The sequence below is a fragment of the Pongo pygmaeus genome, chromosome 4 (assembly GCF_028885625.2).
Source record: "Pongo pygmaeus isolate AG05252 chromosome 4, NHGRI_mPonPyg2-v2.0_pri, whole genome shotgun sequence".
NCBI classification, from domain to species: Eukaryota; Metazoa; Chordata; class Mammalia; order Primates; family Hominidae; genus Pongo; species Pongo pygmaeus.
In genome coordinates this window covers 183615588-183641809 of record NC_072377.2, presented here as the reverse complement: position 1 = coordinate 183641809, position 26222 = coordinate 183615588, and the positions used below count along the sequence as shown (strand labels likewise).

The 26222-nt window shown below is 40.0% G+C and overlaps 1 protein-coding gene and 1 non-coding gene across 25 annotated transcripts in view; both read right to left on the bottom strand.

The window, feature by feature from the left end:
* The window catches only part of ZFP2 (ZFP2 zinc finger protein), a 98853-nt gene that overhangs the window by 24297 nt on the left and 48334 nt on the right, over nucleotides 1-26222 (bottom strand). For 7 of the 24 annotated variants that reach the window (XM_054487634.2, XM_063665661.1, XM_063665662.1 and 4 more), the window contains exon 1: nucleotides 11623-11972. Coding sequence is in view for 2 of the 24 variants with exons in the window: in XM_054487622.2 (XP_054343597.1) it covers nucleotides 23257-24839 (1583 nt within the window). In the remaining 22 variants the exon portion in view is untranslated. Of the gene's footprint in view, nucleotides 1-2980; nucleotides 4598-8993; nucleotides 9091-11622; nucleotides 11973-19679; nucleotides 19858-21813; nucleotides 22638-23031; nucleotides 24840-26222 lie in introns of those variants that run through there. The other 17 variants (XM_063665656.1, XM_063665655.1, XM_063665659.1 and 14 more) reach the window with 9 other exon arrangements.
* LOC129037754 (U1 spliceosomal RNA) lies at nucleotides 22673-22837 on the bottom strand. Its single transcript, XR_008502977.1, has one exon. It is a non-coding gene; the product is annotated as a U1 spliceosomal RNA (small nuclear RNA).

The following is a 26222-nucleotide window of genomic DNA, read 5'->3' as shown; positions in this document are numbered from 1 at the left end:
GTTTTAGGCACCTTCTTCATTTTTTTGGTTATTTTGGTTATTTCTTGTTTGGGGGGAATCTCCCAAAATATGTGAACCTGGCTACATGTTATCTTTTTTTGTAGCCTTCATATAGAATAAGGCTCCCATTTTTTGCACAAATTAGATGTTTTTTGGTAGGGAAGACACAGAGCAGGGAAGGGGGATGGGATGGTTAGGGTGAATTCACATAATAAAATGATACAGTGCCAGATCTGTTTTGCATATTGTTTCTAAGGGCAGGTCTGTACTGTGTGTAGCGCTAGTTACATGGTTGAAATTAGGTTGTAATAATTTTTTTTTTTTTGAGATGGAGTCTTACTCTGTCGCCCAGGCTGGAGTGCAGTGGTGCGATCTCAGCTCACTACAAGCTCCACCTGCCAGGTTCACGCCATTCTCCTGCCTCGGCCTCCCGAGTAGCTGGGACTACAGGCGCCCGCCACCACATCAGCTAATTTTTTGTATTTTTAGTAGAGACGGCGTTTTACCGTGTTAGCCAGGATTGTCTCGATCTCCTGACCTCACGATCTGCCCACCTCAGCCTCCCAAAGTGCTGGGATTACAGATGTGAGCCACTGCGCCCAGCCAATAATAATTATTTTTAAAGATTTACACACATTTGAATAGGAGTGTTAACTGTTAATCACATTGCATTAATTTCCAGGTGATTTAGAGCTCTTGGAGAGCCAAGGCCAGCCAAGAGCATTTGTAGTCTGGTGACAACCCCCTTTTAAGCTAATTTATCCAGAACTCTGATTTCCCTCACTTCTTGCTCATTCCTTCTTTGACCTATTGCATTTCATGTTGAGTTTATCCATCAACATGCTGCACCTGTCAGTCAAGTGAGCATTTTTTAAGAACATGTTGTACTGAGAACCACTTAAGCACTGAATGCAGAGAAAGCAGTGCTACCTCAGTTTTGCTGGAAGTCTACTTCTTTGATAGTTTTCTTTCTTTGATGAAGTTTCTGTATTTTCATGTTGTAAGTGGAAATAATTTTGTTTGTTTCATTTGCCTTGGAGCCAAAGTTTCTGTTCCTGGTGGTCGGGAAACTGCCTGCCGGCCAACTGACTTTAAGGAAGACTGTGGTATGGAGCTCTGCTTGAATTGTTATTTATTTATTTATTTTTCTCTCTGAATATCATCAGCTTACTTGTCTGGCAAGGGCAGAAGCCTGGAGTTGGCCTGAACCCTGCCAAACAAATATCAAAGTACATTTAATAGTTAAATTTGTGCCCTTTCTCTTCTTGCTGCACCCATGTTGTCACTTAACCCCCAGGAGTTATCTTTTTGTTAAAGTCAGGCTCATTTGGGGTCATGTGATGACTGTTTAGGTTTATATGACCCTCCTCTCCTTTCCCTACCCCCAAATATGTATATATACATACACATAAAATATGTATATATACATACACATTTTATATGTACATATACATATATAAAATACGTACATATACATATATAAAATACGTACATATACATATATAAAATACGTACATATACATATATAAAATACGTACATATACATATATAAAATACGTACATATACATATATAAAATACGTACATGTACATATATAAAATACGTATACATATATAAAATACGTACATATACATATATAAAATACGTACATATACATATATAAAATATGTATATATATTAACTATATAAATATATATATGTACACATATATGTACCTATATTCCTTTGTTTCTTTGCCTGCTTATACTGGCCATAAAAGAGGGAGCTGCCTTCAACGCATAAAGTATAGGAAGAGTGCCAGGGAATGCCATAATGGAGGCTTTTGGGTCTGAATTTGGACCACTTCCACTAAAGTGAACATGAGCTTGTTCAGCCCTTTCCTCACAAGAGGGTCCAGTTCCCCAGACTTCTCCACATGCTCGCTCCGTAAGGCCAGCTTTGGCCAGACTGCCTCAGGGGCTTGAGGAGCTGACTCTGGTCCTACCTGGTTTCAGTTAGAGGGTCCTCCTGTTATTTTTCCATTTAAAAAGTATGTCCTCAGAAAACTTTACTGGAAGGATGGGTGGCAGGAACTTGTATAGTTCAGCTTCCAACACTTTGGAACAGATTAAAAAGCTAATCTTTTAAATAAAAACTTATTTAAAAAAAAAGACAAAAACTCAGCCGGGCATGGTGGTGCATGCCTATAATCCCAGCACTTTGGGAGGCTGAGGTGGGCAGATTGCTTGAGGTCATGAGTTCAAGACCAGCTTGGCCAACATGGTGAAACCCCGTCTCTACTAAAAATACAAAAAAATTAGCCCGACACAGCGGTGTGTACCTGTAGTCTCAGCTATTTGGGAGGCTGAGGCTGGAAAATCACTTGAACCCGGGAGGCGGAGGTTGCAGTGAGCCGAGATCACGCTACTGCACTCTAGCCTGGGCAACAGAGTGAGAGTCTGTCTCAAAAAAAAAAAATAAAGACAAAAACTCTAAAATTGATTTAAAATCCAGCTGTATGGTACCTACAAAAGATATACGTAAAACAGAAACCAAAAAGTTTAAAATTTCAAAAGAGGAGGGCAGACACAGGATATGGCAGGCAAATGCAAATATAAAGAAAGCAGTGAGAATAACATATATCAGATAAGGGAAAATATATGTGAAAACAAAAATAAGCCTCTTTTTGGTGGAAGAAGGTATCAAATCAGAAATACAAGATTCCCCTTCCAAAAATAATCTACTTTTTTCAACAAATTACCTTGTTAGCTGAATACAGTAGGCAAAATAAAAGCCCAAATCCAGGTTGCTATGTGCTGGTCTTCCTTGCTTCCCTAAACTCTCACCACCTTAAGTGCTGGCTCTGTGCTCAGCATGCACAGAGCTTCTATTGTGAAATGCACTGCAGATCCCCGTGCCAGCTGTGGGCTGGTAAAGTGCTGATTTAGGGAACTACAAAAGGCCTCCTAAAAGGTGAACATGGCCAGACATGGTGACTCACGCCTGTAATAGCAGCACTTTGGGAGGCCAAGGCAGGTGGCGGATGGCTTGAGCTCAGGAGTTCGAGACCAGCCTGGGTAACATGACGAAACCTTGTCTCTACAAAAAAGACAAAAATTGGCTGGGCGTGGTAGTGTGCACCTGTGGTCCCAGCTATTCGGGAGGCTGAGGTGGGAACATGGCTTGAGCTCAGGAGGCAGAGGTTGCAGCGGGCTGAGATCACACCACTGTAGTCCAGTCTGGGCCCAGGCCTTGTCTCCAAAAAAAAAAAAAGAAAAAAGAAAAAAAAATGAACATGAAACTTAGTAATATCATACATTTGTCATCAGTTCCTTAAGATGTTTTGTTCCTTTCCTCCTTTCCATTTAGAATGAGTCATTTTCCCCTAGCACTACATTCAGTACAGGATACCTCACAGTGTTTAAGGAGCTTCATGGGTTTATCTTACTCATACGGAGGTTTTCTTAAACCTAAAAACAAAGGCTTTTTGATACAGTTATTGTTTGAAAAAACTGCATATCCAATAGAATAAGGACATTGTAAATGATGAAAGTATAATTTATAAAGAAAATATGGGCCGGGTGCGGTGGCTCACGCCTGTAATCCCAGCACTTTGGGAGGCCAAGGCGGGCAGAGATCAGGAGGTCAGGAGATCAAGACCATCCTGGCTAACACGGTGAAACCCCATCTCTACTAAAAATACAAAGAATTAGCCAGGCGTGGTGGCGGGCGCCTGTAGTCCCAGCTACTCGGGAGGCTGAGGCAGGAGAGTGGCATGAACCTGGGAGGCAGAGCTTGCAGTGAGCCGAGATCACACCACTGCACTCCAAGCCTGGGTGACAGAGCGAGACTCCGTCTCAAAAAAAAAAAAGAAAATATGATAGTGATGAAGTTTTAGGCACCACAGCAGCAAAATGTCTTCAGATACAATACTTAGCCATCCAAATTTTTTTCTTTACAAAATCACAATCACATTTAAACTCCAATTACAACAGCAACAAAAATGAAACATCTAAGAATACATTTAAGAGAAATATGCAAGATCTTCATGACTAGTCTGTAAAGCGTTAACAAAGGCCATAGGCCATAATGAAAGATCTGAATAGAATAAAGCATCATTTTTTTTTTTTTACTTAATATGAAGAATAAACATAAAGATGCCAGTCTTCCTCAAATTGACTTACACACTTTGAAATTCAAATCAGAACTGCCTAATTTTACTTTTTTACTATTACTGTTGAAACTTGATAATAAAATTCGACTATAAGGATAAATATATGAGAACAGTAATGAAACTTTTGAAAAGAAAAATGAGGGGAGACTTGCTTTATGAAATACCAAAATGGGCCAGGCATGGTGGCTCACACCTGTAATCCCAGCACTTTGGGAGGCCGAGGCAGGCAGATCACGAGGTCAGGAGTTCGAGACCAGCCTGGCAGCATGGTGAAACCCTGTCTCTACTAAAAATACAAAAAATTAGCCAGGTGTGGTGGCACGTGCCTGTAGTCCCAGCTACTGAGGAGGCTGAGGCAAGAGAATTCCTTGAACCCGGCAGGCAGAAGTTGCAGTGAGCCAAGATCGCGCCATTCCACTCCAGCCTGGGCGAGAGAGCAAGACTCTGTCTCAAAAAAAAAAAAAAAAAAAAGCAAAATGAATTCTGAGACAACAAATAAAATAAAATAGTGTGGTACTACAACAGAAATAGAACAATGGAATAGAATCCAGAAAAATAAACATATATACAAATTTTAAAAATAAACTCATAGAAATATATGTAAACTATATTATAATATAAACTCTCATATATATTTCATATATATGTGACAATTAGGCATATTGTAAAGGTTCCATTTCAAGTCCATGGAGAGTGAGCAGATTATTTCAGTAGATAACATCAGCTCCAATGCCATCTCTTGAGAGGGGCCACTCCTCTGCTGAGCTAAAACAGCCCTGAGTGACACTCTACCATGTCATCCTGCTGTGTCCTCATCACAGCACCTAACACTATCCTCAACAATATTTCCTCTTTATTGTCTGCATCCCCTGTGGAAAATAAGAGCTCAGAGAAGGAGACCTTGCCTCTCTTATTCACTGCAATATTCCCAGTATCCAGAACACGGCACACCACATGGCAGAGAGATGCTAAATATGTTTAACGAGTGGATGGATGGATGAAATGCTTCACCACATCATGTTAAATGAAGTTAGATCCCTACTTCACATCACAGACAATAAATTCCAGATAGCTCAAGGATGTAAATTTAAAATTATAAAACTAATAGACAACACAGAAAAATATTTATATTATCTTGGGGTACAGAATTCTTTTTATTTTTGGAGACAGTCTCGCTCTGTTGCCAAGCTGGAGCGCAGTGGCGCAATCTTGGCTCACGGCAACCTTCACCTCCTAGTTTCAACCGATTCTCCTGCCTCAGCCTCCCGAGTAGCTGGGACTACAGGCACGTGCCACCATGCCCAGCTAATTTTTGTATTTTTGTATTTTATTTTTGTAATTTTGTATCTTTAGTAGAGACGGAGTTTCACCATATTGGCCAGGATGGTCTCAATCTCTTGACCTCATCATCCACCCACCTCGGCCTCCCAAAGTGTTGGGATTACAGGCATGAGCCACCGCGCCAGGCTCCTTTTCATAGCATGACCCCAAAGCCAAGCAAAGAGAAAGGAAATTTAACTGCATAAAACTTCAAAACTTATTTGTAGCAAAAGATATTATAAACAAATTTAAAAGAAAAATGATAGAATATTGGCAACGTACAGCAAAGGAATACTATCCACTTTATAGAAAAGACCTCTTTTATACGTAAATAACCCAATATAAAAATGGGCAAGGGTGTAGATAGGTATTTTAAAAGGCTGGAAGAATGTACATCATAGTTGTTTCTGAGGGTTGGAAACCCGGAATTCTCTCTCATAGCCTTTAAATTTTTTAAAAGGGATAGTAGATATGATAGTCTATATGCCCAATATTTATATTCAAAAAAAGATTACATTTAAAGGCAAATAAAAGTAATACCTAGACAATTCATACTCACGTCACTGGCCAATATGAGAAAGATGAAACTATGGAGAAAGATGAAAAAAGGAAAACAACTCTGATGTTGCACTGATATGTCCCAAGTCTATTACTGTACTTCATAATTGCATTCCATTTACAGGTTATAAACACATCTAGTTGACAATTACACTTTATTTCTCAACATCTGAGCTACTCATTTCTCATCTACTGTACAGTTCCAAGTGACTGATCAGTAATTCAGAGAAGCAGCAACAAAAGTGAAGAAATGCCTGTCATCAGCTGCTATCAAGTGTCTAGACTAACGTCCCTTAAGGCAGACTAGTTAACTGAACTATGATATACCCACATAATCAAAGAAAGAAGCCCCTGATGTACTGATATGGACAGGTCTCCAAGATATATTGTGAAATGCAAAATAGCTAAAAAAAGAACAGGTGCAGACTCCTGAGTAAATATTATCTGTTACCAACTGGATTAAAAATTGGGAAATACATACATTTATGGGCTTTTGTAGTCATCTCTGGAAAGCTACATAAGAAACGAGAATCATTACCTTTTTATGGGGAGAGATAATAGGAAGCTTGGAGACAAGAGTAAGAAGACGACTTATTTTACGTGAATGTTTATTTTTGAATTCTGAACACCGTGACTATATCAGCCATGCAAATTTTAATTAATCACAATCTGAATAAAATTATCAGCAAACATCAAACCCACATTGAGGAGCATTCTATGAAATAATTGGCCTGTACTCTTCAAAAGTATCCAAGTCACTGAAGATCAATACTGAACTATTCTAGATAAAAGGAGACCAAGGAGATACAACAGCTAAATACAATGTGTGATCTGGATTGGATTCTGCACCAGATAAAAGACAGTTGTAGGACAGGTGGCAAAATCCAAGTAAGGTTTGTAGATTGGCTAATAGTATTGTATTGATGTAAGTTTTCTCATTTTGATAACTGTATTTTTGTTATGTATGATAATAGGAAGCACACACGGACACTTCGAGTGAAATGGGCATGTCTGCAATTTATTCTCAAATGGTTCAGAAACATATATACACATACATAAACATGTGTGTGTATACAGGAAGAGAAAAATGGCAAAATGTTAATTCAGATGAAGACTATACAGAAATTATTTTTGCAGCATTTGTTGTTGTTGTTGTTTTAGATGGAGTCTCACTCTGTCTCCCAGGCTGGAGTGCAGTGGAGTGATCTCGGCTCACTGCAACCTCCGCCTCCTGGGTTCCAACGATTCTCCCACCTCAGCCTCCTGAGTAGCTGGGATTACAGGTGTGTGCCACCACGCCCAGTTCATTTTTTTTTTTATTTTTATTAGAGACGGGGTTTCACCATGTTGGCCAGGCTGGTCTCGAACTCCTGACCTCAAGTGATCTACCTGCCGCGGCCTCCCAAAGTGCTGGGATTACAGGCATGAGCCACCGTGCCCGGCCTTGCAGCAGTTTTTAAAGTCTGAAATTATTTCATAATAAAAGTTAAAAAAAACAAACAACCACAAGATAGCATTTTCCACCCTTGAAAATAACTAAAATTTAAAAAGCTTGTAATACCTAGTGTTATGAACTGTGTCCCCCAAAAAAGATACGTTGAAGTCCCAGCTTCTAGTACCTTGCAATGTGACCTCATCTGAAAATAGGGTTGTCTCAAATATGACTGGTATCCTTATAAGAAAAACAGCTATTTGAAGACATCAACACATATGGATAACATCAGATGACAAAGGAGATAAGGATTAGAGCGATGCAGCCATGAACCAAGGAACACCAAAGAATGCCAGCAAACCACCAGAAACTAGAAGCTAGGAAGAGGAAAGGAAGGATTCCCCCACAAGTTTCAGAGAGCAAGGCCCTGCAAATGCCTTCATTTCACACTTCTGGCCTCCAAAACTGTGAGACAATGAATTTCTATTGTTTCGAGCCACTCAATTTGTGGCACTTTATTACAGCAGCTCTTGGAAACGGATACACCAAGTATGGAAGAGCATGTAGAGCGACTGGAATTCTCAAATACTGCAGGAGGGAATGTACAATGGTACATATACTTTGGAAAACAGTTTAGCTGTTTGTTACAAAGTCAAATGTACACTTGATCTAGCAATTTCACTCCTAGGTATTTACCCAAGAGAAATGAAAGTATATATCCACAAAAAGACTCATACATGAACGTACAGAGCAGTTTTATTCATAATAGCTAAAAACAGGAAACAACTTGAAATGTCTGTCACAAGTGAATGAACAAAAGGTGGTATATTCAACTGTGCACTACTTAAGACAAAAAGGAACAAACTATTACTACATATAATATCATGGATAGATCTGAAAAACATTACATTGAGCAAAAAAAGCCACGGCAGACAGTTAATGCTGTAATTCCTATTATGACCATGAGGAAATAATGTTTCAGGAAAGTCAAGCCTCTTGCCAAGACAATGTAGCTATTAAATAGTAGAGTTGGGATTTAAACTCTGGACACACTGACTCCATTATAACAAATCCTTTCCAGTTACCCCTTCCCAACCCCTGAGATGGGCAAACCCTACCTACTTCTCCTGGCCAACACCCTGATCCTGCCCTTCACTCAAGCTTGGAATACCGATAAACTGGGCCCCTAATCACACGTGTTCTTATTACCACATTCAGGTGCAATTATGACTGTATCCCATGCAGATGTGCCCTCTTTTATGATCCCTGAGAGCCCATAAGCCCTATAAGCACCAGGACCAGCTTGCATATAACTGTTTTCCCTTTCTGACCCTTGAACAGCACCAAGAACACAGCAGGCCAGGGTATCCAGCTGAGTAAGTAGCAGCTAGGAACAGAGGTCAGGAACACAGAGGGGGCTTTGTGAAAAATATCCAGCATTCTGCTATTTCAATAACCCTGTCCTCAGAAGTGAGGCCCACATGCAGTACAGGAGTAAGGGGGAGGTTTGAGAGAGAAAAATGAGCTCACCCGAGCTCCCAATGGCAGAGGCCAAGCAGCCATTGCTTTCTCCTTCCTTCCTCTGGGGTTCTTCCTTGGGGAGGGACAGAAGCCAAAGGAGGCAGAGCTGAGGGAAGGGAAAGAAGCCATGAGAAACAAGACTCCTGCAACAGCAACAATGAAAATACCTATAAATAAACTAAATAAGACCTGGATAGTAGCTACATAAAGAAAATGATTTTCATGAATTAAGTTCACTTCATTATGCCTATTTAGCTACATAAAGACAAAAGACAAAGAGACATGACATATTCTTGTACAAGATGTCTCAATATACTGGGATGTCATTTCTTTAATTCATAAACTTAAGGCATTCCCAACCAAGTTATGCCTAAGTAACAATATTTTACAGTTAATATGGGCCAAGAGCAGTGGCTCACGCCTGTAATCCCAGCACTCTGGGAGGCCAAGGTGGGTGGATCACTTGAGGTCAGGAGTTCGAGACCAGCCTGGCCAAAATGGCAAAACCCTCTCTACTAAAAATAAAAAAATTAGAGAGTGGTGGTGAGCACCTGTAATCCCAGCTACTCAGGAGTCTGAGGCAGGAGAATCACTTGAACCGGGGAGGTAGAGGTTGCAGTGTCGAGATCACACCACTGCACTCTACCCTGGGTGACAGAGCATAATTAATGAACTTCTTTATTTTATTTTATTTTAAGTTGTGTGTTACAACTAAGATTTTTTTTAAAAAGAATACTGATGAGAGACAACTTGCCCACCAGTATTCATAAAGCTACGAGAATTGGAATACAGTATTACTGACTTATTTACCAGATATATTGTTGACCACCTACTGTATACCAGGCACCACTGCATGGGGTAGGGGTGGATACAGCTGTAAATAAAACAGATAAACTCTCCACCATCATGGATGTTATAGCCAAACAGGGAAAAGCATCAATGGAACAAATTAAAATTCTACCAACCTAAATGGTTCAAATACATATGTATTTATATATGTGTGTGTATATATATATTTCATTCAAGATATGAAATAAGTAACATTTCATATCAGGAAAGAAAAAATTAGTAACTTGTAACAAAGGCTTACCATTTGGAAACAAATAAAAATGTAAACAAAAAATGGAAGTACTAAGAGAAACTACAAACATTTTTGTGATCTCGTGGGACAGACAGCTTCTCTGCCAATGTCAAACACCCAAACGTGAAGAAAAGGTTTTCATGTGTGACCATAAGAACCTGTGACGTTTCTGCATAGTCAGGAAACATGCTTATGTATCAGATACAAAATTAAAATACAAACTGCAAACTGCATGAAAATATTCATTAGTGTTCAAAATGCAAATGTAAACAATCCTGTCTTTTGCACCTCTCAGAAGTTCAAGAGAATACTAACATTCACAGTTGGTGTGGGTAAATCTGGCACTCTTACACTGCAAGTGTTTATACAAACTGCAACTTTTCTGGAGGGAATAAGACAGGAGGTATCAAAATCCTTACTGTACCCTTGACCTAGAAATTTCACTTTTTAAGAGATTTATAGAATAAGACAAAATGCAAAGATGTATGCAGCCAGAGGGCCTATACTGTTTATAATATTGAAAAAAAAACCACCCTAACACAAAAACCTGAGGAGAGGATTAAATACGACACATCCATACTTTCCCTCACACTCATTAAAATGACGACGTAGCCGTATTTAAAATCTGGTATAAGTAGATAGTGTCAACATATTCCAACGTTTTTTTCAGGTGTATTTTCTATCTTCATTGGGTGTTTAGGCCAGTAAAAAATTATAAGGCTTAAGATTTGTGCACTTCACACCCCTTACCAAATGCATCTCATGACTCAATTTTAAAAGACGGAGAAAAAGCTGCTAATATTCATATTTCTGTTTAAAAACAAAGTACAAAGTGTTTCTATGCTTATACACATATCCACGCTGCCATACAGACTGAGATAGATTTTGAATGACTGTTTTAATCTGAATTTTCTAGTTGTGCTACAGTGAAATCGCTTAAGGAAAAAAAAAAAAAGATTCCCTGAGGTAGAAGCCTGCACCAGGTTGGCCTCCCCATTCTTATGGAAAGATGGGAGGGGAGCCCACGCCAGCGCCCTCGGAATGAGAACCAGAGGGCGGGTCCCGAGAACCCGGTTTACACAAAGGGCAGAGGCTGCAGAGAGAGACCCAGCCTCTGGCCCAGAATCCCCGGGATGTCCGCGGGTTAGGTTCGCTCCACGGTCGCAGCGTGTCCCGGGACAGCCAGGGAGGAACCCGGGCCCGAGCGACTCCTGGAACCTTGGGCCCCTCCCTGACCCGTGGCGGCCGGTGGGGCCCTTGTTCGAGCCCCTATCCCCGCTGCTCCGGGGCTGTGATTCCACCTCGGCGCCTGCCCAGGACAGCGCCGCAGGACACTCGGCTGCCAGTGTGCTCCCGCCGCCAGCTCTGGGGAAGAGGGAGCGCACCTGGAGCCGGAGGCCCGGCGCTCCACAGGAGCAGAGGCCGCACCCCCGGCCCATCTGCGGCAGGCCCGCCCCTCAGCCGTCAGGAAGCAGGGGCCTCGCCCGCAGTCCTGAGCTCCTCCTGCGGGAGCCTACAAGACTCACGGATAGCGCGCGCCCCCGGCCCCGCACTCACCCTCTCCCAGCAGGAGCGGGAGCAGCGGCGACCGACGCAGCCGCGACCGGCGATTACAGCCCGGAGCGCCAGACTACATTTCCCACAAGGCTGCGGGGCTGCGGGGCTGCAGCGCGGCCAGGCCGTCGGCGTGTGCAAGAGCAGGGCCCCAAAGGGCAAGGTTGTGCCAGTGGCCAGCGGAGGGGGCCCACGGTGTGGCCGCTGCAGGTCATCGGTGTGTCCGGGCGGGATGCGGGGTTCCCAGGCGGCCCCTTATCCCGGTTAAAGAAGTCTCTCTGGCCAGGCCTGCAATCCCAGCGCTTTGGGAGGCGGGCGGGTGAATCACCTGAGATCAGGAATTCAAGACCAGCCTGGCCAACATGGTGAAACCCTGTCTCTACTAAAAATACAAAAAAAATTAGCCAGGCGTGGTGGCGGGCACCTGTAGTCCCAAGCGACTAGGGAGGCTGAGGCAGGAAAATCACTTGAACCTAAGAGGCAAAGGTTGCAGTGAGCTGATACCGCCCCACCACACTCCAGGCTGAGTGACAAGAGCGAGACTCTGTCTTAAAAAAAAAAAAAAAAAAAAAAGGCATTAATTTACCAGGAAATAAAATATTTTAAACTTTTATGTATTTAATAACATAAGAGACAAAATACATAAAGCAAACATGGGCAGAACCCATTTTTAGTTTTGTGTTCTTTTTTGTACAGATGGGATCTTACTCTGTTGCCCAGGCTGGTCTCAAACTTCTGGGCTCAAGCAATGCTCTTGCCTTGGCCTCCCAAAATGCTGGGATTATAGGCATCAGCCACCACCCTGGCCTCAAGAGTTTTTAACCTACCTTCTCAGTAACTAATAGAAAAGCTGACAAAAAGGTCACTATAGATATGAAATATATGAAAAGCAAAATTAGTTTTATATTAATGAATAGACATGTAGACTACTCCATCCCAAAACTGAAGAAAACACATGGAAAAGCATATATTTATTTAAGAAATGATCTCATACTAGTCTGTAAAGTAGCCTCAACACATTTCAAGCAATTAGTATCATACAAGACCATATTCTTTGACAATGTAATTAAGCTAAACATTTTTTAAAAGACTAGAAACTTTTTAGAAAAGATTTAGGTAAAGGGAATATTTAGAGGAAATTTTGCAGCCTTCAAAGCATACAGTAAAGAAGAAAAGAAGGCAGATTGGGTAGAACACATCTAATTTTGTTCCCTCCTAATACGTACTGATGTAGTTCAGGACACACACACTGCCAAAATATGGCACCTCATCATTTGAGAAAACAGAAGAAACAGGAAGGACTTTTCCACACGTCTCCCCCGAAGCAGGTTGTAAAACCTAGGAAGAATTTCCTAACGTCCCCTGAAGCAGGTCATAAGATTCTCATGTGAGATTTGCCCTCCCTAAACGTGGAGGAAAGTAACATCTTTATTGCTAAAAACACATGGTCACAGAGAAAACTCTTGAACAAACAGGCCTTGCTAAGTTGCCCCCAGTGTATTACCATTAGATCATATCCTCTTTGTCCATTTATATTTCTCTGTGACTCTTCATCAAATTTAGCATAAAAATACACAAACTGTTTCTTTGGGACTTCATTTCCTTATGTGTAGGCTGCTGTGTCATGTAAAACTTGTATTAAAGAAACTTGTATGTTTTGCTCGTTAATTTGTCTTTTGTCTTAGGGGCCTCAGCCACATAGGATGTGCAAGAAAAATGTATTTTGCCTCCTTTGTACCACTAAAAGCAAATGTAAAGATTGTTTGAAAACTTGTTAATTCACAAGGTCAGGAGGAACAAGTAAGGACACACCAGCCACATTTTAAATCTTGTAAACAGATGGATGTTATTTTGTTGGCAAACCTGAAATAATGCCAAATCCCAGAGAGCTGTAAGAAAGGTAAAGGCCAGGCTGGGTACAGTGGCTCATGCCTGTAATCCCAGCACCCTGGGAGGCCGAAGTCGGGGGATCACTCGAGACCGCAATTTCCAGGACAGCCTGGGCAACATGGCGAGATGCTGTCTTTACAAAAAATAAAGGCAGGAAGGAATGGAGTATCTCTACTGTTTTGTGCAAACGTAGTCGGGTTTATGATCAGAACTGCTGTTATGTATAATGCTGCTAACCTCCAAGCCTTGGAGGGAAAAGGTTAAGTATGAACTTTCCGTTCTTGGGCACACAACCAAAAGGCCTGGACAATGAGAAACTTTTTCTGGACTGGTTCCACTAATGCTTTTGTCCATGAAATCACGAAGTATCTTGCCAGTAAGGGACTGCCCTTGAATGTTCTTTTGATATTGGACAATGACCCTGGTCACCCAGAATCCCATGAGTTCAATGTCAAAGGCACTGAAGTGGTCTACTGTATTAATATCAGATAATGTGGACTTTGTAGACAAAGAAAATTGAGACAGAGAGGAAAATTAATCTACCAAAATTTATAGCAATCAGTTTTTAATTTTTTTAAATGTTTTGTAGAGACAGGATCTACCTATGTTGCCCAGACTGGTATCGAACTCCTGGCCTCAAGTGATCCTCCCACCTCAGCCTCCGAAAGTGCTGGGATTACAGGCACATGCCACCATGCCCAGCTTTGTTTTTTTGGTTTGTTTTTTTTTTTTGAGACAGTCTCTTGCTTTGTTGTCCAGGCTGGACACAATCTCGGCTCACTGCAACCTCCGCCTCCCAAGTTCAAGCGATTCTCCTACCTCACCTGAGTAGCTGGGATTACAGGCACCAGCCACTATGCTCAGATAATTTTTGTATTTTTAGTAGAGACGGGGTTTCACCATGTTGGTCAGGCTGGTCTCGAACTCCTGACCTCAAGTGATCCCCTTGCCTCAGCTTCCCAAAGTGTTGGGATTACAGGCGTGAGCCACTGCGCCTGGCCTAGCTTTGCTTTTTTCTTTCAAATTCTACAGCAGGCTTAAAAATGGTTTATGTTCCAACATTACAATACTAAGTAAGGGATTCTGTGTCTATGTATTTACCTTTACCAGAGCTCTTTGTATTTTCATAGTTTCATGTTGTTATTACCTTTCAATTTAAAGAATTGCCTTTAGCATCTTTTTGAGACAAGTCTCTGTCACCCAGGCTACAGTGCGGTGCTGTGATCTTACCTCACTGCAACCTCCACTTCCCAGGTTCAAGGGATTCTTGTGCCTCAGCCTCCCACCTAGCTGGGATTACAGACGCCCACCACTACACGTGGATAATTTATATATTTTTAGTAGAGACGGGGTTTCACCATGTTGGCCAGGCTGGTCTCAAACTGCTGACCTCAAGTGATCCCCCCGCCTCAGCCTTCCAAAGTGCTGGGATTATAGGCATGAGCCACCTCACCCGGCCAGATTTCCATTTCTTTAGGGTTGGTTTCTGGAGGTTAGTTTCTTTTTATTGGGATGTGTTTCACTCTTTCTTTATAGCCTTGTGATCATTTAGCACAACTAGAGATTCTGGGATTGTCTCAAACTTCTTCAGGGGATGCTACTTCTCTGGGCTTGTGCATAGAATGAGGTTTTTGCCTGCTTCTTCTTTAGAGATTGTAACCTCTTGTTCCCCTTGCTGTTTGAAGTATTACAGTCTCTCTGGTATGTAACAAGCTCCAGTGCTCACCTTTGTTCTCAGCAGCCCCCAATCTAGCATCCAAACTACTAATTCCAGTCAGTACTCTGAGTCTCATGAGACAGAAACCATGCCCTTGGAAAGCGCCATGAAAAGCTAAAACACTGGATGCACAGCCCACTCTTCCCTCCTGAGGGAAAAACTGACAGCTGAGTGTTTTTTCCTGATCACACCTTGCCATGCTAGGCAGTGGGAGTGGCTAGGGTGGGTAAAATGTCAAAAATTTTCTACCATTTTGATGTGTCTCTTCTTGTCTTTGCACTTACCTGGCATGCTACAACCTCTTAGTGTCTGGAATTCTCACAAAAGCAATTTGTAGTTGGATGTTTAGTTGACGTCTCTGTGGGAGAACAAGGGAGTAGGGCTTCCTATTCTGCCGATGTCATTTCTCTGGGTTAAAAATTATTTTATTTCAGTACTTGAAAAATGTTGTGCCTCTGTGGTTTCTAGTGAAAAATCTGTTTTCATTTGATTTTTATCTCTATAGGTAAACCGTGATTTTTCTCTCTAGCCTCCAGATTTTTTTTTTTTTTTTTTTTTTTTGAGATGGAGTCTCACTCTGTCCCCCAGGCTGGAGTGCAGTGGTGCAATCTCGGCCCACTGCAAGCTCCACCTCCCGGGTTCATGCCATTCTCCTGCCTCAGCCTCCCAAGTAGCTGGGACTACAGGCGCCCACTACCACGCCCGGCTAATTTTTTGTATTTTTAGTAGACAGGGTTTCACCGTGTTAGCCAGGATGGTCTCGATCTCCTGACCTCGTTAATCCACCCGCCTCGGCCTCCCAAAGTGCTGGGATTACAGGCGTGAGCCACCAAGCCCGGCCTAGCCTCCAGATTTTCTTTTAGTTTTCTGAAGTTGAACTGCGATGTGTTTTGGTGTGGATTCCTTGGTTTCATGCTTTTGGGGGTTTGCTCAGCTTCTTGAATGCATAGGTTCATACCTATTTCTAAACTTGGGAATTTCCAGTCATTAATACTTCAAAGATTTTCCAGGCCCACTTTTTCTTCTCTCTCTCCTGAACTCTGATTATATTGTTAGATCTTTTATTACAGTTCTACAGATTCCTGAGTCTCTGCTTTTCTTCCAGTCTGTTTTCTCTCTGTATTTAAGACTGAGTAAATTCTATTGTATCTTTAAATCCACTGATACTTTCCTCTGTCCTCTCAGTTCTGCTGCTGTGCCTATGCAGTGAATTTTTAAATTTTTGGTTACCGTATTTTAGTTCTAAAATTTCCATTTTTTTTCCTTTTTTTTTTTTTTTTTGAGACAGTCTGGCTCTGTTGCCCAGGCTGGAGTGCAGTGGCACGATCTTGGCTCACTGCAACCTCTGCCTCCTGAGTTCAAGCAATTCTTCTGCATCAGCCTCCTGAGTAGCTGGGACTACAGGCGCGCACCACCACGCCCAGCTAATTTTTGTATTTTTAGTAGAGACGGAGTTTCACCATATTGGCCAGGCTGGTCTCGAACTCCTGACCCCATGGTCTGCCTGCCTCAGCTTCCCAAAGTGCTGGGATTACAAGCGTGATCCACCACGCCCAGCCTAAAATTTCCATTTTTTCTTTCTCACTTCTTTGCTGAGTCTTTTTATTTCAAACATTTTCATAATTGCTCATTGAAACATGTTTATGATGGCTACTTAAAAATCTTTGTCAGATAATTCTAACATGTCTATCACTAACTTGTTAGTGTCTAGAGAGTGTCATTTTTCATTCAAGTGGTCTTCCTGGCTCTTGACATGATTTGTTGTTGAAACTTGAATATTTTTAGTATTATGTTATGAAACTCAGAATCTTATTTGACCAGGGGGACTAGAAGCTCATGTTCCTCATTTGACATCTCTAGATACCACATAAGGGTCTCCATTTTACTTCTTTCTGTAGGTGAAATTTCTGGGAGCTCACTAGGCCTACACTGATATAACCATGGTTGGGAGGTATTAAGTGTGACTTATTCCTGTTCCCTATGTAGCCTCCAATGACACTGTGGGGTTGGAATGTGGTCTGATTACTGCTGGGCAGGGGTAAATGGTCTTACTCTGCACTAGGCCTCCACTTACACCAAGCGACCAGAAAAGGGGAATGATGCCTTCTTCCTACTGGGTGGGGATAGAAGCCCTTTCTGCACATGGCCCCCACTATTATTGCTAGCATGGGGCAGGTGCTCATTACCAGCCAGTGTGGATGAATAACCTAGCTCTTCGCACTCTCTGACACCACCCAGCAGGGGTTTTATGAGCCTTCTTTTCATCCTTACAAGGGTAGAAGTTTAGACTTCCCACTTGGCTTTTGCTGGTGTGTATAGTCATGGGAGCAGCTTTATCTGGTTGTGTGACTAAAGTAGAGTGGCTGTCTAAAGTTTTCTGTCTTGCTAGACTGCCCAATTCCTGGTCCTTTGGGTAGAGATAGTAGACTTTTCTTAGAGCTTCCTTTTTTGGTGGGTCTCTGTTTGTATTTCTGGGTTTTCCATCTTCTTCAGCTCCAAGTCTGGGATATATGAGGCCAAAAGAATCACCACTGGCCAGGCATGGTAGCTCACACCTGTATCCCAGCACTTTGGGAGGCCAAGGCAGAAGGATCACTTGAGCCTAGGAGTTGGAGCCTGGGAAACATAGGGAAACCCACCCCTACAAAAAAAAATAGCCAGGCACAGTGGTGCATGGTACAGGACTGTGGTCCCAGCTATTTTGGAGGCTGGAGTGGGAGGATCACTTGGGCCTGGGAGGTCAAGACTGCAGTGAGCCGTGATCACATCATTGCATTCCAGCCTGGGAACAGAACAAGACCGTCTTGAAGGAAAAAAAAAAAAAAGAATCACCAGAGTCTTATGTTTGTTTATAATATACGAGGTTTCAGATGTATGGGATAAATAAGGAAAGGTACATCTGTCTATTCCATCTTCCTGGAACAATCTGATTTTTAGGTTGAAAATTTAATTCGTAATACATAATTATTTTATTGAACAATATATACCAATATAGTGTTTTATTAAACAATATATACCAATATAGTGTTTTATTGAACAATATATACCAACAGGAAAATAGTAAGATTTCTTTGTAGTTCTTTTTGTTCTCAGATCAACTCATCTTGAAATCTCTACACAAAAATTCATATGATGAAAATTTAAAATTTTGAGTTGATCTATACCATACACCACTAAGAACCATAAAGCAGGATATTACATAATAATGTGGAATTTCTAGAGCTGAAAAGGCTAGACACCATGTAACTTGAAGCAGAATGGGGGCTGGAAAACATACAAGTTTCTTGACTGTTCAATGCTCTCACAGAAAGTTATATAAGAAAATAAAATATTTTCATTTTTTATAGATCTTAGAAATTACATTACTGAAATAACTGACTTTACAGCTTGGAACAGACTGAACTATGATACTAACTAAATATCTTCTGATCTTGAAAGACTAATTGCACCTAAATTTTTAAAAATATAACCATGTCAGCTTTAATTAAGAATTTTACCATCTGTAGTATTTGGCAAAATACCAGAACAGTTTCGGACACCAAGAACAGAAATAACCTTTTTAGTTCTCATTAAGAACTCTTCTCACAGACTCTCTCAAAGACCTACTCCCAACAATCAGTCCTTCAGTTTCTCAATGATCAAATAATCTTTGAATCATTTGATCATAATCAGAAATGATCAAATCATCTTTGCATCATCTATTCTATCAGATAATTCTTCCTAAAATAGTCTCAAGTTGGTCATTTGCTCCTCAGAAATATAGTAAATTAATATGTCCATCATCATATCCAAACTCCTACAGTCTTAGACAGCATTCAAAGTCTCTGACAGGATAACTGTAGCTTTCATTTCAAATATTTTTATTTTATCCTACCAGGAGCCCTCTACACCAGCAAAGCCAGTCTCCCTACAGGTCCCTACAAATGCTAGATTTACTCTTCCTCTGAGCCTTTTGCTCCTGGCCTTACTCTTGGCCTTGCCTTCCAAGAGTACCTCATTTCCATGTATTATTACATCTTTCCTTGATACTTGGATAATTTCTTTTTGATCTAAGTTCTTAGAACACAACACTGGGCACTAGTACACATACATGATGATATGTCATGACCAAGTAGAATTTACTTCAGGAATGAAACACTGGTTAACACCAAAATTCAAACAATTATCTATTAAAAGAATGAAGAGAAAAACAAAATGATCATTTCAACCAATGCAGAAAATGGACATGACAAAATACTACTCCCTTTTATGATAAAAACTCACATCACACTAGGAATATGAGGGAATGTCCTTATTCTGATAACAGGGATCCACAAACAATTTTTTGGCAGGGGCAGGGGTGGGGGGCGCATGTGGAGGAGGCAGAGTCTTGCTCTCTCCCCAAGCTGGAGTGCAGTGGTGGGATCACAGCTCACTGCAGCCTCAACCTCCTGAGCTGAAGCAATTCTCTTACCTCAGCCTCCCAAGTAGCTGGGACTACAGATGTGCACCACTATGCCTGGCTAATTTTGTTGTTGTTGTTGTTGCTCAGGCTGGTCTCGAACTCCTGGGCTCAAGCAATCCTCTTGTCTTGGCCTCCCAAAGTGCTGGGATTACAGGTGTGAGCCACCATGCCCAGCCTGGAAAGAAAGCTAACATAATATTAAATAGAGAAATATACTTATCATTTTTATTCAACAATGTACTGGCCTGTACTAGTGCTATAAGGTAAGAAAAATAAATAAAATACATTATGATTGGAAAAGAGAAACAGAATGGAAATTATTTAGATGATCGTTATGTGCAAAATATCCAAAAAAACCTACAAGGAAGCTATTAGAAATAAGTGAATTTAGCTAGGTTGCTGGATACAAGGTCAATATACAAAAACCAATTATATTTCTATATACTAGGAACAAACAGGAATGAAGTTTTAAAATACAATTTGCAATAATACCATGAACACTTCATGCCTCCTTGTCATTGCATAAGCTTTTTTCCCCAATTTGGAATGCCTTTCCATCTACCTCCACATGCCTGTGGACATTGAACTCTAACATTTCTTTCCAGTCTCTTCAGATTTACCACTTTTTAAAAAGCATTTTCTCTCCCTCCCTGAGTAGTTTTCAAACTTTAATTCACCAGCAAATTTTTTCCTTATAATTAAAAATAACAACTATCAAATACATGAAACTGACAAACATGGAGCTTTCTTATTGAAACAAGGGTAGGAAATAAAACTCAAGAGCCTTGACTTCCCAAAAAACCTCCAGGGCAAGGATTGAAACTCATTAATTTAATATCATTAAGCACCCAGGGCAAGGATTGAAACTCATTAATTTAATATCATTAAGCACCCAAATATCCAAATTGAGACTCTTAAAAAAATGAAGTCTTTCTCCTATCTTAGAGAAAATGAGTCAGCAAGCAGAAAATTCCTTCACCTCCAAATCACTTATCTGTATTCCCTTCTTTATGTGGGCTTTTTCCTCCCTGAAGTTAAGGTTAATTCCTCCACCTATGCTATGACTCGAATTTATTTCAGAAAAGTTGTTCCTCCCAGCAATGTCTTCTTTAATCCACCCTCAACAAGTGTATACATTATTAAACTAGAAATGGTCCCTAAGTCATTCTTCCCTTCAATTATATTTGAAATACAGTCTTCAACAGCCTACTTGTTCACCCTCCCTCAGTGAAATTTCTCTTGCCAAAGTCTACAATTATCTCATTTACGAATTTACTCTCCTTATTACTTCATTTATAGCACCTGACACTACTGCCCATCTGAGATTCATTTATCCCTTGGGCTCAGTGACATCACTCTTCTGCCTTTTCTCCTACATAAAGGGCCATTCCTTTTCATCTTTGCACAATTCCTTCATCTACTTCTTGTATATTGATGTTTTCCTGGGTTGTATCCATGATCCCTTTCTCATTCTAATCTATACATTCTCATGGCCAATTTACATGTGCCAAGCTTTTCACTAACTATATCTTAATTACTCCTAACTCAAGCCATCCAGCTCAAATTGACCTTTTGGGTTTGGATGACTCATTTAACATGTATAAAATCAAACTGTTTACCCCTATATTGCCTACAAGGCATATCACACCACCATCCATCCAGGTAACTAAGGCAGAAACCCAGCAGTTAATCTACCCTGTGTGTCAATCACCTTCCCCAATTATTTGACTGCAAAAACTATGCCTTATCTATTCTTACTACATTAGCATATGCAACATATTCTTCACTGACTATCCTTGCTTGAGCTTAGAGCCTCCTTCACCCATCACTGGAGGCTGAATTCTAGGCTTCAGTCTGTTCAGCAGTCTTCAATCTCCTAAATTCATCCTCTACGCATTCATGCAATACAGTTTCCATCACTTAAAATAGTTACTTAGTACCCTAAATTTCAGAATAAAATTTAAATTCCTTAGTTTGGCAAGTAAGACCTTTTGTTACCTAGCCACTGCCTTCTTCTCAAGCTTATCTTTTTCATTACTTCCTATAGATTCTCTGCAAATGTAATATGCTGTCACCCACCCACCCTACACCTCTGCTTATGTGGCTCCCTCTATTTAGAATCTCACTTTTGAAGAATACCTACTATTCTTCCAAAACTGGGCTCAGACATCATGGTCTCTGGGACACTATTGCTGGTCTCTCCTGGTTTGCTTGGTTAGTCTTCCATATTTCTGCATCCCATGCAAATCTCTCCATTTGTATTCTGCAACACAGCATCACAGCTTAACTATTTATCTGTGAAAACCCCAACACATTATGATTTGCTTACTCCCTTTAACCTCCTCTTCTCCACCCACTCAATTCTTGACTTCTTTAAGTTCTGTTTCTTTCTTCTATACAATTTCTAGAGCTCAGGATAATATCTGGCCCAAACTCAGGCTTAAACAAACATTTCTAAGTAAATCAGTTTTGAAATTTACAATTATTTTTAAAGAATTTCCTTTGCAGTCTAAAACTTTTAAAACCCCACGAGGAAAACAAACTTTTATTTCATAAACTGATTCCTTCTGAAGACTGTCACAAGTGATAGGCTCTTTAAACAATTAGGATTTCATCTGCAGCCAACTAAAAAAATATTAATAGCTTTAACCTTGAAGTGATTGCCTAAACAAACACAATGCTTCAACCTAAACTATCTAACATTACTGTTCAGAGCATAGCAAGTATGTTTTCATAATAAATATGACTTCAAGACAATAAAGAAAAAATTCTGAAAACAAAACTAGGAAATGTGTAGAAAATATGGGAGACTATTAGATGTTGTTTGGGAATGACTGGAACAAAGGAGAGAACAGATTTTTTCTTTTTTAATAAAAGCCATGCACGAAGTTTAACAATAAGTCAGGAAAAGGTAAATTCCAGACACTAAGAGGTAGTTCAGTTAGTTTTTCTCTCTTATTTGGTCCTTTGCTCTAATACTGCATATATATATATATATATTTTAGGAGAAAGCGCGAATGTAGTCCCCCACTACCATAAATGATGCAGTCGAGTTTTCCACATTTTGGGAAACCGAAGGGGTCAGCACATCTGGAGTGCAATGGATAAGGCTTGCCCTGGGAAAACCACCTTCGTGATCATGGTAATCTCCCCTGCCAGGTAAGTATATATTGCATATATTTTTAAGATCATTTTGTTTGCTATTAAAATGTTTGCTGTAATAAATATGCTTATATTTATATAATAGTAGCTTATACAAATGTTTTTCTAATGAAAAATTCAGCACCTCAGCACCCAGATTTTTCTTTTTTGCATGTCATAGATAGCATATATTATATAAAGAGAGATTTTATAAACATACCTTTTATCTTACAAATGGCCAATTTCAATGTCTGCAACAGTGAACTGTCTCAGGTATTTTAAAAAGTGAGTGACAACTATAAAAGCTTTCCCCATAGTTATTACACAGCTAAAGTTTATTCTTAAAACTTAGTATCTGATAAGAACTAAGAGTTTTCTCATATTCATTATATTTAATAAATCACTCTCAAGCATGTATTCTCTGATGAGTTTTGGTTTAAGGCTTTCACACATGCAAATCGGCTTTTAAGGAGTCCTCTTCAATGTGAATTTTATAATGATTAGTAAGGGATGACCTCTGGCTAAAGAGTTTCCCACATGCATTACATTCATAGGGTTTCTCTCCAGTATGAATTCTTTGATGTGCAATAAGTGATGAGCTTTGTCTAAAAGTTTTTCCACATGTATTACATTTAAAGGGTTTTTCTCCTGTGTGAATCCTCTGATGTTGTATAAGAGCTGCACTTTGGCCAAAAGACATCCCACATTCTAAACATCGATATGGTTTCTCTCCAGTATGAATTCTCTGGTGATTACTAAGCGATGAGTTACATCTGAATGTTTTGTCACATTCGTTACACTTATAGGGTCTTTCTCCAGTATGCATTCTCTGATGTTGAATGAGAGCTGAACTCTGTCTGAAGGCTTTTCCACATACTTTACATTTACATGGTTTTTCTCCAGTATGAATTCGCTCATGAATAATAAGTGTTGAGTGGGAGCTTAAGGCTTTACCACATTCATTACAATTATACAATTTTTCTCCAGTATGAATCATTCGGTGTCTATTAAGTCGTGAAATAGATGTAAAGCCTTTCCCACATTCATTGCATCTATAGGGCTTTTCTCCAGTGTGAATTCTTTCATGTTGAATAAGAGATGCACTCTGGCTGAAGGCTCTCCCACATTCACTACATTTAAAAGGTTTCTCTCCAGTGTGAATTCTCTGATGATAACGAAGGGATGAGCTAGACTTAAAGGTGTTGCCACATTCATTACATAAGTAGGACTTCTTTCTGAGATGAATTTTCTGACTTCCAGAAAGGCATGTGCTGTAACTGGATGCCTTCCTACCTGGATTATATTTATGGGGATTTTCTTGAGCATGGATTTTTTGATGTATAAAAAGCCCAGACCTTTGACTGAAGGATTTACCACATTCTTTACATCTATAGCATTTCTCCACAGTATGGGTTCTTAAATGCTTACAAAGGGATGCACTATGGCTGAAGGCTTTTCCACATTCTTTACATATATAGGGTTTCTCTCCTGTATGAGTTCTTTGATGTTGAATAAGAGCAGAACTTTGGCTGAAAGCTTTTGAACATTCTTTACATTTAAATAATTTTTCTCCAGTGTGGTTTTTCTCATGTTTACGAAGGGATGAATTGTGAATGAAGGCTTTTTCACATGCACTGCATTTATAGCGTTTCTCTGCTGTTTTGATTTTTGATTGGTTAAGTAAATTTGAATTCTGCTTGAAACTATTTCTTTGTATTTCACATTTTGATGGAGTTTTTTCTTTAGCAAATCTCTGTTGCTTAATGAGGACTGATTTCAGGTAGAAGTTTTGGCCAAATTCAACATTTTTATGGCTTATATCTACAGTAAGGATTTTTGTATGGGCAACTGAAATTATTTGTAAATTTTCATTTTTGTCCTGCTGTTTCTTTAATTTCTCTTCATATATGCAGGATCTTTCTGATATAAAGTTCCAGGGTTCATCCCTTTTCAATCTTTTCCTCATCTGCTCCTGAAATGAATCCTGAGTTCGAGTTGACTTTGTCATTTTAGGCGTGCTCTTACATCCTGAAAAAAGAAAAAAAGAAAGCAACAGCCCATGATTCATGTGATTGGCTGAGACTAAATGTGTAGAAGGGATTAATGGTATCTCAATAAGGGTTTGCTATATGACTAAAAGAGGACACAATTTTAAAAAACACTATATAAAATAATGGATGACAGCTGAACTGATAAGTGAACAAATGAATAAAACAAACTCAGTTAAGGCGGGTGAGTGTGTAAGAGTGACCAAGAGAACGGAGCAGAGGGATCAGAGGAGGAGGCGGCATATGAATTTAGGAAATATAATCTGGTACCCAAAGCCTATGATGGACTCATAAATTACCCCATTCCTATAATTATTTATACTCCTGAATGTCTTCCCTCCTTTTCCTACATTCCAAACTCCTTTGTATCCTTCAGATTCAGTTCAAATGTTAACTCCTCTGTGTACCTTTTCCTAACTTTGAGTTCCAACAACTCACTCCCCTTATTATAGCACTTATTATAGTACATTAAATGCATTTAAGTAAGGAATAATACACATCTAGAGATGCTGACAAAATGTTCAATGAAATTCAGCACCACAGACAATAAACACACTCAAGCAAAAATGAACTGAGGGATACTTCCTCAACATGATAAAATACATAGACCTTTGTCCTAAAGCTAGTATCTATTAAATACACTAGAGGTATTTCTGCTATGCTCAAGAACAAGGCAAAGACACCCATTATTTTCCCTACAATTTAACACTGTACTAGATATATTAACCAATGCAATCAGGCAATATAAATCAATTAGATACGAGTAAAGAGAAAGTAAAACTACCTCTATTTGCAGATAATATTGAAAAGTCCAGAGAATGGATTGAGACCATCCTGGCCAACACAGTGAAACCCCGTCTCTACTAAAAATACAAAAATTAGCTGGGCATTGTGGCACATGCCTGTAATCCTAGCTACTTGGGAGGCGGAGGCAGGAGAATTGCTTGAACCTGGGAGGTGGAGGCTGCAGTGAGCTGAGATCATGCCTGGGTGACAGAGCGAGACTCCATCTCAAAAAAACAGTCCAGAGAATGAATGATAAAACTCACTCAGTGAAGTAGCTGGATATAAAATTGACACATTAAAATCAATAGCCTTCATTTATACTAAGAATCACAGTAAATTTACAGGTAATATGAAAAACCTATACAAGGAAAATTTTATACCAGTCTTGAATGACATTAAAGTATATCTGATGAATGACATTAAAGTATATCTGAACAAATAATCACCTCTTCTATTCTTGGATGTAATAACATTATAAAAATGTCAGTGCATTAAGACAAGATATAGATAAGGATTTCTCAACCTCAGATGACATTTTGGGCTGATTTTTCAGTTGTGTGGATAGTGTGGGCTGTCC